This window comes from Siphateles boraxobius, unplaced genomic scaffold, assembly GCF_051911475.1.
Source record: "Siphateles boraxobius isolate OS27281-9 unplaced genomic scaffold, OSU_SipBor_1 29, whole genome shotgun sequence".
Lineage (NCBI taxonomy): Eukaryota > Metazoa > Chordata > Actinopteri > Cypriniformes > Leuciscidae > Siphateles > Siphateles boraxobius.
The window spans coordinates 12,995,284-13,010,842 of NW_027508908.1; the positions used below are offsets into that span (position 1 = coordinate 12,995,284).

General features: G+C 39.5%; 1 protein-coding gene across 4 annotated transcripts in view; it reads left to right on the top strand.

Annotated features, from left to right (window-relative positions):
* The window catches only part of gpm6ab (glycoprotein M6Ab), a 92,722-nt gene that overhangs the window by 41,110 nt on the left and 36,053 nt on the right, over positions 1 to 15,559 (top strand). The window contains exon 1 of one of the 4 annotated variants that reach the window (XM_077246682.1): positions 8,843 to 9,507. The exons of 2 other annotated variants lie outside the window; for them this stretch is intronic. In XM_077246682.1, coding sequence (XP_077102797.1) covers positions 9,471 to 9,507 — 37 coding nt within the window. In that variant the 5' untranslated portion in view covers positions 8,843 to 9,470. Of the gene's footprint in view, positions 1 to 8,842; positions 9,508 to 15,559 lie in introns of those variants that run through there. One more of the 4 variants, XM_077246680.1, reaches the window with a different exon arrangement.

Consider the following 15,559-nt stretch of genomic DNA (forward strand, 5'->3'; position numbering starts at 1 on the left):
ATCAGCAGTCTGAGGCTTTTCTAGGTGGATGTTAAAGTCTCCAAGAACTAGTACCATCCTCAGGGAAAGATAACAGTTGCAGATCAAGCTCCTCCAAGAAACTGTCAAGTTGACCTGGTGGACGATAGACAACTGCAAAATGGATTTTAATAGGCCTAGTGATGGTAATTGAATGCAATTCAAATGAGCTGTTGTCACAGAGAAGTGGTAAAGGATAACATTTCCAAATGTTTGAGATGAAAAGACCAGTACCTCCACCCCTTCCGGTCAGGCGAGCGGTGTGTGAGAAAGTAATGTTAGTGGAGAGGGCAGCAGGTGTTGCTGTGTCCTCTGGTTTGATCCAGGTCTCAGTCAGGGCCTATAGGCTGAGACCTGATTGACTAGAAATAGATGTAATGAAATCAGCTTTGTTTACAGCGGACTGGCGATTCCAAAGACCGATGGTCTTCTTTACACTCTTCGGTCTTCACACGATGAGGGCTCCACACGGGGGCTGCCACGTCCGCTGCCGCGGTATACTACTTTCTTTGTACTCACCTGAAATGTCGTAATTGAATACAGCTGTACATGCCTCACTAGCGAAACTGTTTACCTTGTGACTAAACGCAAACAAACAAGACTTCACCAACATGATTTCAGCTTGTGAGCACAGTAAACAAACACTGTTTCCTAGTAACTGGGTCAGTGATAAATAAGGTTTGTCAAGTGTCAAGTGAAGTGTTTATGTTGATTTTATGATTTTATGACATTTAAGACAGAATGTACCTGAACAGAGTCCTACAACGGGTCAAAGTGGCTAAAACGGGTGGATTGTGTGACATTCCTAAAATTCACGGGCGGGGATGCGGGCGGACAATGAACTCCTTGCGGGCAGGTAGTAGCGGATGAAAAATATGTGCAATATTTGTGTCTAAATTACCATTACACATACGCAACAACAATATGACCTTTGGACCCATCACGACACCACTGCGACAGTGCGACTTTCGTTGATGCTTCTCGTAGCCTAGATGGACCATTGCAGGAGTAGCTATGGATGAAGTAAAATTAAAGTTGGCGAGTGGAGTATATCAAATTGTTGACAATGAGTCTTTAAAGGCAAAATCGGATGTGTGGAGAAAGTGTGGTGTACTACGTGATCAGGAAAATAACATCATAAGCGGCTTTGCGGCTTGCAAAACATGCCATACAGTTTTGGCGTTTGATAGCCGGAAGCTGGGCACGTCTTCTCTTAGGAAGCATGTCGAGACTTGCAGGAGCACAGGGGTTGCCAGTGCGACAATCGACAGGTAATTTGCCAAAGGCTACAAACCTTCAAGAGGGGTACTTTCAAGACAGGTACTTTGCCAAAGGCTACAAACTTACCAACCTTGAAGACAGGTACTTTGCCAAAGGCTACAAACCTTCAAGAGGGGAAGACAAGGAGGCGATAACACCATTGGCTGTGTAATTTGTGTGCCGAGACATTAGATCATTTGAGACTGTGTGCGGCGATGGATTTTTGGAACTGGCACAGGGCTTAATTGACACTGGGGCACGAGCTGGCCTTGTGGACGCGCGTCATCTTCTGCCCGATCCATCTACTGTATCCCATAGGATCACTAAATATGCCGAGGATCAAAGACAAGGCGTAATTCTGGAGCTGAGGGAACAATTGACCGAGAGCAACGGGGCTGTGACACTGGATTTGTGGACGGATGATTTCCGAAAAATTGGATATCTCTGTGACAATACATTACATTAAAAGCAATTGGGAACTGCAGGAGCGAGTGCTCTGCACAGCTGAATGGGACAGCAATTTACGTAAAACAACTGAAAACCTCAGGCGAGCCATGGTCCAAGCACTCCGCAAATTTGGACTGGTTGAGTTCTTTCCCAAACTAGTGTACGTAACTGACAGAGGTGGAAACATTGTTGCGGCCCTCCGCACAGCCACAAGATTGAGTTGTGCAGTACATATCCTGAACACAGTATTGCATACCTGTCACAGTGTCTGGTTTGTGTTTCCCCGGGTGTCCACTAGAGGTCTCTTCCCCATACTGTCACCATTCACTCTGGAACTGCATTCCCCACAATCCTTGTCTGTACCAATCACTATTCATTGCACTCAGCTGTTCCCCGTCATCATTGTACCCAGCTGTTCCCTGTTATACATTGTTTAGTTCTGTGTATAAATACCCTCTGTTTCTCTCCTTGTCACGGAGTCATTGTATATGGTCACCACACAGTTCTGTGTTCCTTGTCTGTTTCTTGTTTTGTTTATTTGGATTTGGATTTCTAACACGACTTTGAACATTGCCTGGATGACTACGAGATGGATTATGCTTTAATAAACACCTACTGCCATACTGCATTTGGATCTACCTATTTTCCTGTGTGTCCCCGTGACAATTCCACACTTGGGAAACCTGCGGGGGGCGATTTGTTTGGCGAAGAGGTATCTGGTGTCATTGAGTCCGCTAAGTCGCTTGTGACTTACTTTAAGCAGTCACATCTCCAGAATTGCCTGCAAAAAACACTGAAAGTATCCGTGGAGATGCAATGGAACTCGCTTCACACAATGCTGGACTCCATTAGCAGCCAGTACAAGCATGATCAAGGAGACTTTGCATGACATTGTGAATTTTTTGGCACGATTCAAAGAAGCCACCAAAGCCCTGGAAGCATTCAAAACTCCGACCATTCACTTGACAGCTGTGTGGTTGGAGTGCCTCAGACGTCACCTTCAGCCGTTTTCTACCGACAGTCTGACATTGTCATCGCTCAAAGAAAAATGCCTCAAGATTTTAACTGAGAAATTGGAGCAGCATCTCTTGCACAAGGTGGCGATGTTCTTGCATCCAAAGTTGAAAAGTCTAAAACTGCTGGTAGACCATGGTGAAATTATGGGAGTTCATAGCGAAGCACGGCGTCTTGTGAAAGGTAAGCTATTCAATCACAAACTAATAAATGCTACTCGGGTAACACTTTATATCGCTTTATACACTTGACCCGCAAACAACTGCGTAAGTAAACTGAAATTACGGTGTACGTTTCTGTAATTATAGTGTAATTCCGTGTAGGTATAAGGGAACAATATGTTAAGTTTTGGGTAATAAAGGGGTACAACCAGATATACAAGCAAATTATCTATAATGTAATTATTTTAAAACTAACAGGTACCTATTCTTTTAATATATTCCAGGCAAAAATTGTACGTCTGTCGTATATAAAAGTTTTTATCACATTTCTGGCAAAATATGTTCTTGTGCAATGTAGTTACAGGGTAATTTTGACATCTGTGGGTTGTATATTAAACGTATATAGGCCTATATATATATATATATATATATATATATATGGCTGTATGTAAGCACAGTATGATAAAAATTGAATTTATTGTCTTTTCTTACTAAACTACTTAACGTTAAGCCAAAAAATTTAGTTTCTGCTATGATTTTAATTTAGAACGTACCATGTAGTTCTTAGTACTTACCTTATCATATTGTATTGCAATGACACTTAAATGTCAGGGCAAATATACTGTGTAATTAAAAACGTTTTTTTGTTTTGTTTTCTTAATAAGAGTAGTCTACCTTTCTCTGTTATTACTGTGCAAATAGTGTTGTTTCGTATTGTTACATAGTAAGTAGTGTTTGTTACCCGTTTCAAGTGTATTTACAGGGTAAGTGTAACTCCTGCGGGCTGTAAATTAAAGTGGCGCTTGTTACCCCCTTTTTCTGTGTAGTTACAGGGTAAATACAACATTAAACCAGTTTGCTGAAACAGACAAATCCAACTTCACCATTAGGATTATAAACAAATTTCTAAATTAGTAGGCTACTTGTAAAAGAACAGTAGCACAATTAAACCGAAAACATTTTTTAAAACAAGGTTAACAATAAACAATCACAATGCTGAAATGACATTAACACTGTACAAACTGTAAACAGAACAGAATAATCTTGAAATCACACTGTACAAAGTGAATAAATAACAATAATCGCCAACAGTTGAACAGAGAAAACAAACAATTGGTTTAAACAAATTGTACAAAAAAAAGAAATATATAAAGAAATATTTTCTTTATTATCCAAAACTTAACATATTGTTCCCTTATACCTGCACGGAAGTACACTATAATTACAGAAACGTACACCGTAATTTCGGTTTACTTATGCAGTTGTTTGCGGGTCGTATTATAAAGTGTTACCTACTATTTCTTTTAAATAGAACTCGAGGAGAAACGCGAAGATCTGCTACCAGGCCGCAGCATCTCGGCGGGCCCAGCTGCGAAGAGAGTTTGTTTGGTTTCAACAATTGATTGTTTGTCAAAAGTAGAAGACTCCAGCGAGGACACCGTGCTGCCCGAGGATGAGGTCCCTGCATACATCGAGTTCAAGCCACCCAGGGGGATCCTTTCGATGTTTTGTTGTGGAAGGAGCATGCGAAAATATTTCCCAACCTGGCAATGATTGCGCGGAAAGTTCTCTCCATCCCAGCATCGAGCACTGCGAGTGAGAGAGACTTTTCCACAGCTGGATTTTTAATTCAAGAATGGAGAACGCAACTTAAACCTGGGCCTGTGGACGATATCCTTTTCCTGCACAGTAACCTTAAGGGAAAGTAAATGCATAGGCATAGGCCTATAGGCTATTGTTTGTGAGCGACAGGCTCAGGTAGGTTGTATTTTTTCTTGTTCTTTTTTCCCCCCCATTAATAGGTCTATTTGCGTTATCAGGTTCCATAGCCTATTTAGGTGCCGATGTAGGCTACTTGAATGGCGCAAACAAAGTGCACTTTAGCCTGTTTCATTAGCCAATTCATGAGGCTATTGTGATGTTGAGAGAGGTGCGAGATAAAAAACAATCAACCAATCAGTACAGAGGAAGCCGGTATAAAAATTGCCTTCCCTCACCGCTGTCCCATGACAGTTTCACAGCATCCCTTTACAACCCCATCACCTCACTCTCGACTGGTTTCTATCCCAGTAAAGGGGGGGGTAGACTGGGTTCAGGCCGAATTTCGAACTCAAAGCCCTCTCCTGGACAGCACGCCAAATACGCATAAATTACTACATCTGATTTCATGTACGGGTGAACTCGTGAAACTAGATTATTACATTTTATTCCACATTAAATTTCCTGTATATAATTATATTTTTATTGAAAATACTTGTTACGCCAATTGACAAAAAACAGTTACACCACCTGAACATGTTGCTTCTAGAGTCAAAGGCCATTGTCTGTTGAAGAAATTGTGACTGAAAATCAAGCATGTAAAGCCTAATTCACACTACATGATTTTAAAACGTCGGGCTGAACTGTGCGGTTCACACTACATGACTTGCTCTCTGAGAAATCAGGAGTGTTCAAGTTGTTGAGCTGTTCACACCACACGACACAGCATGATTGATCCGCAACAGGAGGTAACGCACTACACGAGTTGACAACAACTCTGTCACCCAACGATTCTATCTTATCTACAAATCTGTCTGTCTAATGACTATCTTGACGCGAAACAGCACGCGCCAATACACAGCAAAGAACAACACAACACGCGAATATGGACGTCAGACAGAAACTAGTGCTGCAAACTGTTTGCGCGATGATTTGCTCTGAGAAAAAACGCAAAAAAAGAAAAAATAAGAGAGTATGGGGGAAAGAGTGGATCTGCATACGCGAAGAGCAGGTCTGTGCTACAGAGAGAGTTGGAGGTGAGTACAGCATGTTTATAGCCTATCGGAGATGTAGCTGCATGTTTATGTTTAGCTGATGGCAAAAATCACGTATTTACCCGGTGACCTCAACTCATGCGTTGCTGTGATTGGCTGTTGCTCATGACATCAGTGAGATTGAGTTGTGCGACAGCTCTGGATATCTAGCATGCTAGATATTTTTCTAGGCTCGGCGACGCGTCTGCGAGGCGTCTGCGAGGGTCTTTGATGCGTTGTTGGCTCTTTCATACTAACAGATTGGCAAGCGTTCATCGCTCGCTAATCCCCCGCGATTTCCACGCGATAACACCCTGACCTGTCGGCGAGCTCAACGATTTGCAAATCGGGCTTAAATCGGGCTTAAAATCATTTAGTGTGAACTAGGCTTAAGTCAACAAGTTCAGCAGAAGGGGTTTACGTTTGAGCTTCAGCAAGAACTAACGATGTTCATTCTCGTGTTACGCTACACGTTTGAGCGTCAGCCAGAACCAATGAGGTTCATTCTCATGTGCTGCAGCACATTTGAGCTTCAGCGAGAACCAATGAGGTTCATTCTCGTGTTACGCAGCATGTTTGAGCTTCAGCAAGAACCACTGAGGTACATTCTCGTGTTACGCAGCACGTTTGAGCTTCCCCAAGAACTAATGAGGTTCAGTCTCATGTTAAGCAGCACGTTTGAGCTTCTGCAAGAACCAACGAGGTTCATTCTTGAACGTTTGAGCTTCCACAAGAACCAATGAGGTTACATTGGTTACATTGAACCCCTGAAAAGAGTTCCAAATATTAGGTTAGTTTATATAAAAAATTTAATCAGCATCATAAACTACTGATATTTGACTTAATTGGCCCCTAACAGAAAGGCTTGTTATAGGAGTCAATAGGTGTAACCGGTTACACCATTTGACATTTCAGTTTAAAATCAAATATTACAGGTATTATCATGGAAACCAATGCAATCATGTGGCCTTAGTGGTAATATTTAAAATATAAATAATCGTTTTTATAATAATGATGAATTATCGATGTATTCCCGGGGTCATACCATTACGACTTATACTGGCTACTTAAGAATACCTGACCATACCCTAAAATTCTCAAATTATATCACATTTTGAGTTAATAACATTTGCATGCAGCAGTTAGTTTCTCCGGGGGTCCGTCTCTGTTCTATAATTTCCTGTCACATGGTCTTCTTACACAATATTAACAAAATCACTCCTTGAATGGTGATTACACCACCTTGACACTTCAGGAATTTTACTTGACTCACATGATTCCCCAAATTAATTATAATATTAATATTCCATTTACTTATATTTACTGATAAATAGTTCTAATGTAAGATTATGCCAAACTAGCTGATATGCTGTTTTATTGAAAATTTCACCTTTTTTAAACAAGATCAATTATTTGGTACAAAGCTTTGACGGTTACACCACATAGACAGTGGACAGCGTGACAGCGTGAGAGAGGCAGCAAAAATGTCTGTGAGCTTGCTTATGTGCGTGTGAATAAACCTCCTCAAACTCAATCTTGTTATGGACACTTTGCTTTGGTACCTCTGAACCTGCGTAAAGCCTAACCATGACGTAGCCTCAAGTGGCCATTTGAGAAGTTTGTTATTATTTGTTTTTTGTTTAAGTTATGGACAAATAGCCACTACACTGTATAAAAGCCAAGAAATGAAAATTTCCAAGAGTAAAAAGTGGCTTCAAATGCCAAACATTGGAAGTTTTGAAAACCCCAACACTGTTCCCACAGCTTACTGGCTGTTCCTTTTTGTATTGATTCAAAACAGCAAGGTCTTGGTCATCGAGGAGACCTAGAACCCAATTACTGTCAAAGATGGAGAGGTCCTTTGCAGGGATGCGAAAAGCTTTTAAACAACATCAAACTATAGCTATATAATATTATAAAAGTATAAGTAAAAGGTACAAGAAGCTATACAATAAGAAATAAAGCAAACAATTCAGTCAAAAATACATGGGGTACATGAGCGCCGAACGTCTGGAATGGATCTCACAACCTGGATCAAATTTCCATAAATCTTTATAAATAAACCACAGATTTGAGCTTTAAACAACTACATTCTTGCCTGAAAAACTCTTAAATCTATATTTCGTGGCACAATAACAGTAGTATTATGCTGCGTGCCAGGCAGGTTTTTGAGCACGTAAATCACGACTTCAAACCACGACTCACGGATTTGTAGCGTTCCAGGCCAGTCACGCCAAACTACCTGAGTGCAACATACATACTTATTGTTTCAAAGACACATAACATTGTAATACGTGTGTGTGTATTATTATTATCATTATTATATTATTATTAATTTGACTGAAACGTTATATTGTCCTAAAGTGTATTCTCACAGTGTACCGCCTGCAGAAACACTGCATCCGTAGGGGCTGCCATTGTTGTTTTGTATGGTTTGTATGGCTATGTACATACTAGGAGTACATCGATCTAGTACAAGTTCACTGGTGGGAAGTCACGGGTTTAACTGCAATTCCAGTGCACTTTCATGGGTATAAGGTTGGAAAAACACGGGTTACAGGTTGCCTGGAACGCGGCATTATATTTCAACTGTATATTGAAAAATTGTGCTTCTATGTTGTCATTCCCCTTGTAGCAAGTGACGATTCTCTGTCAACCAATCAACATTCTGCAGTGAGTCTAGCTCCACCGTTTAGTACCGCACCACTGTGCTAGGTATCCCAACGGAAGGGTACCGAAAAAGTTGTACGGTTCGGTATTTTGGTACCATTGACCACTTTTGACAGTAGAAACGTAAATAATTGTCTACCGTACTGTAATGTACCATAGATACATTAAAGTAATTTGGATTTTAAAAAAAACATGGTCCATTTGTGTCAAGATCCTAATATCTGATTAATTAATGTCTGCTGCGGCTACTAATGGCTACTATATAAAATCTCATGTGAGATAAAGGTGTCTCATGCTGTAACAATACATAATTTTAACAATGGGCATTATCAGGGATGATATTATGTAGCCTATAGTAAAAAAGAACACATTTCTGATTTAGTATCAATGAAGGCATGAGCTTTCTCTATGATGTGGGGTACAAAGACAAAACACTTGCCTGCGTTGGAAAGCGGCAATCTTTCCTATAATCAAGTCAAAAATATACTAATTTCATTTTAGGATAGATTCAATTTATCTATACAGCCATGCAGTCAAATAAACACACACTTTTGTCCACAGAAGATGGAGAGAACACGGTATGGTGTGAGTGTGTGTGTGCGCGCGCGCGTGTATATGTTGGAGTGTTCATGTCGAAGGGAGGGAGGGGGGCCCTGCTGGTTTCTAGGATACACCCATCCATCTGTTAGTGCGAGGAGTTGTTTTCAATGCGGTGCATTTTTCAGCAGCGCTATAGAATAGAGCTGAGTTGTTCAAAACACCTGCATTACCGATGTTTAAAGTGTCTCAAATCTCTCATTATCAGAATCAACAATCCTAAAGATAATCACTCGTCTCTATTGTGAAGCCAGCGAAAGGAAATTTGGAAATTATATCCCTATTTGAAAACCCGCATGTTTTCTTTGGAAATGGACAGCGTTTGAGAGAGCCAGCTGAATATCGTGTTGAGGGATATCTGCGGTTGAGAAGAGGAGTCCCTTACAAAGCCACCGCACGCACGCACGCTCACGCGCTCAATATCGTCTCCGCGCGCACAGTCGCTCATCCACTTCACCGCTATAGGCATTGTTACATTTCATCCACTTCTTTAAACGCGCTTTGAACCACCATGGAAGAGAACATGGAAGAGGGACAGACACAGAAAGGTATTGTGTTATATTGCTTTCCCTTCAGTCTCCCCATTTTACATCACGCACGCTTGTCTTTGTGTTAAGCATAGATGAAAAAAGAGTAATGCATAGATGGTTACTGCCACTAGTTTTATGACGCTTTATTACTTGTATTTTTAAAGGCTGCAGTGATTTTGAAAAAGATCAGTGGTTCTTTTAATTGGGGCTGGTGGGGTTTCAAATGCACTGCTCAGTCTATGGAAATGACCATTGTCATTGCGCTCGTTTGTCTCATGCGTTTTGTGATTGTCTTAATGGATAATGAGGATTTGTCACCGCTATCTTTTCTTTCTTTCTACCATTGGGCTGCTCTGGTTATCACCACAATGCAGCCATTAGGCTACAAAACAGTACTCGGGTCAGATTAGATTAGTGTGGCTGTTCACCGCCTTTGTCTCTTAAACTGTTTACTTTGTACAATTGTAACCCATCTGATTTAAAGCTGCAGCTTTTGTAATGTGTTTGGCTTGAGAGGCATGTGGGAGAGGGCGCCTTGCTGCATGTATTAAGTATGAGTTATGAGAACATGCTAAATGCAGGAATGTTGATTTGGATTTATTAAAAATGCACTATATTTATGTACAGGTGAGAGGAGGTTTCAGATTTTCCTGATGAAGATGCTTTGTTTAGTCTTAAATATGCCCCCCACAATGTATCTCCCACTCACACGCCCACTCTCTTGCTTTCATTTTTATTTTATTGCAGTAGTTGGACGTGCTGGGAAAAAAATGGGTGGCAAATATAAGGTGGGGCTGTGGGGAGTTAAAAGAATAAGGCAGATTGCTATGCCATGAGTGTATATGTGTCATTAAAATTGGTGCTATATGAGCAACCGCAGCTCTTCTTTAAGTAACGGCACTGCCATAACTGACCCACTTCGGATTGAGAGAGAGAGAAAGATACTGGGGCAAGAGAGAAAATAAATCAGGGCGTCACTGAGCATGCAGAATTATCTCTTTTTAACCCATACTGCATACCTCTGCCTTGTAACTCGCCTCAGAAAACAAACTATGACCAGCTGTTGATCAAAATGCCATGTGTCTGAACAATCTACGTTGCGTAAGGCTTGATATGAGAGAGTTTGAATTCAATTCACACTTTAAATAGAATGTGCGTTGGTTTCTGCTGATGCTGGTCTTAGCTGTCAATGTGAACACCCACAATGAAATGCTTTACACATACAGCCTACAGAAGCTGCTCAACAGATGTGCAGTCCTTCAGCGTTTCCTGTGAAAATCAATTATTTCCACTTCACTCATTTGAGGAACCACTTCGCAATAACAGTGTTTAAAGACTGCCCATGGGGACGGACAGTGAGGGATTCTCTCAGACCCCAGCTCAGTCTCTCTCTCTCTCTCTCTCTCTCTCTCTCTCTCTCTCTCTCTCTCTCTCTCTCTCTCTCTCTCTCTCTCTCTCTCTCTCTCTCTCTCTCTCTCTCTCTCTCTCTCTGTGAATTAATTTCCAGTCATTATTGCTGATGGTCTCTTCTTTCTTAATATCTTGTTCTCACTGAATAAATATATAATTTAATAATTAGTGTGTTGAAGTAGTTATGGGGTGGCAAGAGAGATGGAACATGCACAGGAATTAATATGAGTAGACCTGGTTGTGGATATAAAGATTGCATTCGACAAAATATCAAAGCTGATGTGAACAGTTTGATTATAACACAGGCACGTCACTTGAAAACTGGCTGCTTTTGGGGGTGAAGATAGATAAATCATTCATCTTCAGCAGATGGCAGAGTGCTCTGGTTTAATTCTCATCTTTAGTGTCCATAAATGGATCAGCAGGAAGATAAGCTACCGTCACCACACCAAGCCATGCACTTCCAATGGATATAATTATGAGTTGTTGTGTCTGTATGCGTGTGCATGGTTTGTTGAGACTGAAACCATGGCCATAATAGGATTTTCATTGAAATGTAGAATTGTATGACTGTAGCATATCATTAGAACCATAGCACCATTGGTATTGGATAGAAAACTTCTTGAAGTCATAAATAAAATAAAACGTAATTACACTCCTATGAGTGCATAGATTAAGCCTCTGCTTGACCTGCAGGCAGTTTTTAGATGGAAACTGTGCTGATCTTGCTCTTGGGACATGCTACAGTGCATAGCAAAATTAAATACTCTGGGTAGCCTCGTTCTTTCTCCGCAGCCATCATTCAAACACTCTCATTAACTTCATAGACTCTAATGTAGAAGGGAAATCGATTCTCTGCGCTTTGATTTGCGGTTTCATGTGCTTACTAACATTATTTAGGCATTGTTGTGAAGCAGCAGATTGGACAAATCATGTTTCATAAGGTCTTAGTGAATAGGTCACAGTGTCAGTCAGAACAAGATATCCAATAGCTCTCTGTTATGATATAAATATGGCCTTTGAATTGGCCTTTAATTTTAAGTTCTCCTAAGGAAAATAGTATTGGCTTGTCCTGATTTTGATTATCATAGATGGCCCAAGGTTCATTGCTTTAAATAATCTAGAATATTTAAACCAGAGTGTATGTTAATGTTCCAACAGATTCTGAGGAAATACTAGAAAAACGAAAATCATTATGCAGATACTGACTATTTAAAAATGTGTTTACTTGTTGTTGTTTTTTTAAAGACTTGATGTCGTAGAACTGAAGATTTGTTTTCACTTTCAGAAAGAAAATCATTCAGTGACAGAATAAAAAAGGACGTTGAAGTAGGATTCAGAATGTGTTTCTCTGTGTACTATTGATCTTTTGCTTCTTTTGTTGCTTTTTCTTTGCCACTTCAAAAATATGATAGCTCTGTGTGCTCATCCGAAATACGTCGCTTCTTCCTGCCTCTTGATAAATGATGTCCTCTCGGCTAGAAACTCTTTGAAGGATGTCCTGGGCTGTTTCAGTTTAAACATTTCATGTTTCATTATATTGTGCGCCTGTTGGATGCTTCAGTCAAACCTGTTTGCTTTTTAGCCTTTTAGATTATTATTGCATAATACTTTTATTTTTCAGGACACTCAACAAACTGTAACAAGAGTGACTTAATTGTGCCTTGTGACAGTATTCTCTTCTTGAAACAGCCCAGCAGTGTGCATCTATAGTGCCTTAAAGCTATTAAACTGAAACTACATCCATTTCAGTATGTGTGATAAACAATTAAATGATTTTGATGAATACCAGTTTAATCAAGCCAATAAGCTTAGTCAGAGTGTCCTAAAGCTGTTTTCAACAAGCATGGCAGCCACTGCTTACAACATAATAGAGGCCAAGTATCCAAATCAAATCTTTTTTTCGGCTTTATTGATTTTACAGGTTTAGTTAGAAAGGTGAAATTCATGAATTAATCTGCTAACTATGTACAGGGATCCTACAGTCATTGGAAATTCCAAATAGATTTCCAACCCTGGACATGGAAATTAATAAATTCTCAGTTCAATCATTTTAGAATATGTTTTAAATTATATTTTTTTAATCATAAAATGCTAGGAAAATTAATTGAAAAATGTCCTTGCCTTTATTTTCAGGTTTATTGTTCAGATTAATGAGATGCTCTCCATTTAAAGTCCCCCTGTGGTGCAAATCAAGTTTGTAATGTTGTTGATATGTCTATGTGGTGTTTTTAATATGGTTTACGACAAATCATGTGCAAATGCATAAGTCACTTACACCATTGCTGAGTATTTTCTCCTTAAAACCGCAGTAAACCAAAGACAGTCTTAAAAACACAAATTAAAATCGCTGGTGTTTCTGACGTCACAAACTACCTTCTTACCAATCACGTCAATGTGTGATCGTCAACGATTGCATCTCTGAGGCCCCATCCACACTACTGCATTTTAGTTTAGAAACGGAGAATTAAAACGAATACGATCTCCGTCCACACCAGCGTTTTAGCGGCGTATTAGAATTGATCTCCGTCCACATTAAAACGACTGGAAACCATTCACCTACACTGGGCATGCACGTGCCGGTGTAAACAGGAAACAGATTGACTTTTCCTCAGAATAGTCGGAGAAGAAAGTAGCTAAGTTACCTCTGCAAAGATTAGCAATGTCGAAGACCAGAGATTTCTCTTTTTAATGGATCGACGACGAGGTGGAACTTTTACTTAAAGTTACAAGGGAGTACAAAACAGCCATGGCGGCAGAAAACACAGACTCGGAGTCGTCGCAAACCAATTACGGCGACATATTGAAAAGGTACCAATTTACTTGCACAACAGCTGCTAGCAAACACATCAAAGTCAGTAACGCTTGTAATTCGTTATCCACGTGAGCCTCTGCGTCATCGTTTCTAAAGTCCTCCGTTTTGACCCGTCTTCACTAAAACGCCCTCCAGAGATTCAAAACGGGGTCGGCAGCGTTTCTAAACTTCTCCGTTTTAGGTCTTCGTTTTTGCTGTTGTAGTCTGAACGGGAGGTGCAAACGTAGCAAAAGGTCTCCGTTTCTAAACTAAAACGTAGTAGTGTGGATGGGGCCTGAGCTGGTGTGAGTGAGTGGAGGTGGGGCTAATTTGCATATTTGTCAAACCGTGTATACTAAATGATAATCACTTAGTGATTTAAGTTACATTCAAGCTATTTTAAGATTTTTTTTTTCAAGGAAAAAATGCTTAAATGTGTCTTTTTGGTGATCAAAGATGAGTTTTAAGGGATACATTTATGGACTACAGGGGGACTTTAAATGTTTAGATGTCAGCAAGGACACTTTTATGGGATTTATATGCTATAAACACGCTCTCTCTCCATTAGAGGCTAATGTTGTGACTTCTCTAGAGGAGAAGTACTTGACCTGTGGGTTTTTTAAGTCGGTGCCATCAAACAACGCCAGCACACTTTTTTTTTTGACAAGGAAAACCTTGCTCATGAATAATGCAAGTGATGTAAAAGGGTTCTGGGATTGTTCAGAGAAGATTCAGAGAAAATGTGGTCTCAGCATGCTGGGCAATTTTCTGCCATCTGTCTCTACTCTATTTTTATACTGTCAAACCTCTTTTTTGCATGGCATAATGGCATTGTGATTTGTGGTACTTCATAAAGCTGTCAATCATTATATATATATATATATATATATATATATATATAATTACAGCTATGTACAATATTACATACTTTCATTGTAGCTCAGTGTGCAGGAAAAGAGCAGTGTGAGGTTATAAAAAAGAAGGGGTTAGTAAAAAAGCATCTAGTTTCTAGCAAATAATATTTTCTTAAAAAAGCATATTTCTTAAATGTTTCACTTATTCATTCCCTGCTGCAGGGAGTTTTGACCATAAATAAATACATGTACATAATTTTTTTTTTATTTCTTTTTACATTTCAATTATTTTTTAACATTGCATTATGCTATTTTCACTCTCTGTCATATAGGTTCTAAATCAGAATTGTGGCTCCATACAGCATGAAGTTATTTTTGTTATTGTTCTTGAGATCTGCATTAATATTTTGCCTTAGTAAAAAAAAAATATATATATATATATATATATTTTTTTTTTTTTTTTTTTATGGTCAGTGGTCAACCGACAAGCCTGTGCATCAGGAATATAACTGAATGTCAGCTTTCATATAACCACAGCTAAAATATTGGCCACATAGCAGTCTAATCCTAGTTGATACAGCAAACACTGATAGGGAGACTTGTAATGGTAGTATTTTGATTGTAGAAACATTTACAGATGTTGGGGTTGATATGACCTTCGACCATTAAAGTTCAGGTTTACTAATTAATCTGCACAGATAATCATTCCAATCCACACAGTCTTACTGTCACTTGTAGAGTTTCTGCAAACATGATCTAACATTGCCACGTTGTATTGTGCCACTCACTCACTATATATCACCTTTGACAAGAAAGAGAAAAGCTGTTTAATACTATCCTCAACCTCAGTGTAAAACAGGCATATGCTAAAACAGTATACTACTACGTCCTTATTGCACACAGCTGAATTTCTCTCCTTCTCTATCTAGAGTTCCATTGATTTCCATTTTTTGGTTTTTGAATTAATTTGTTTTGTTTATATGCATTTTATATTTAATCATATACATACAAC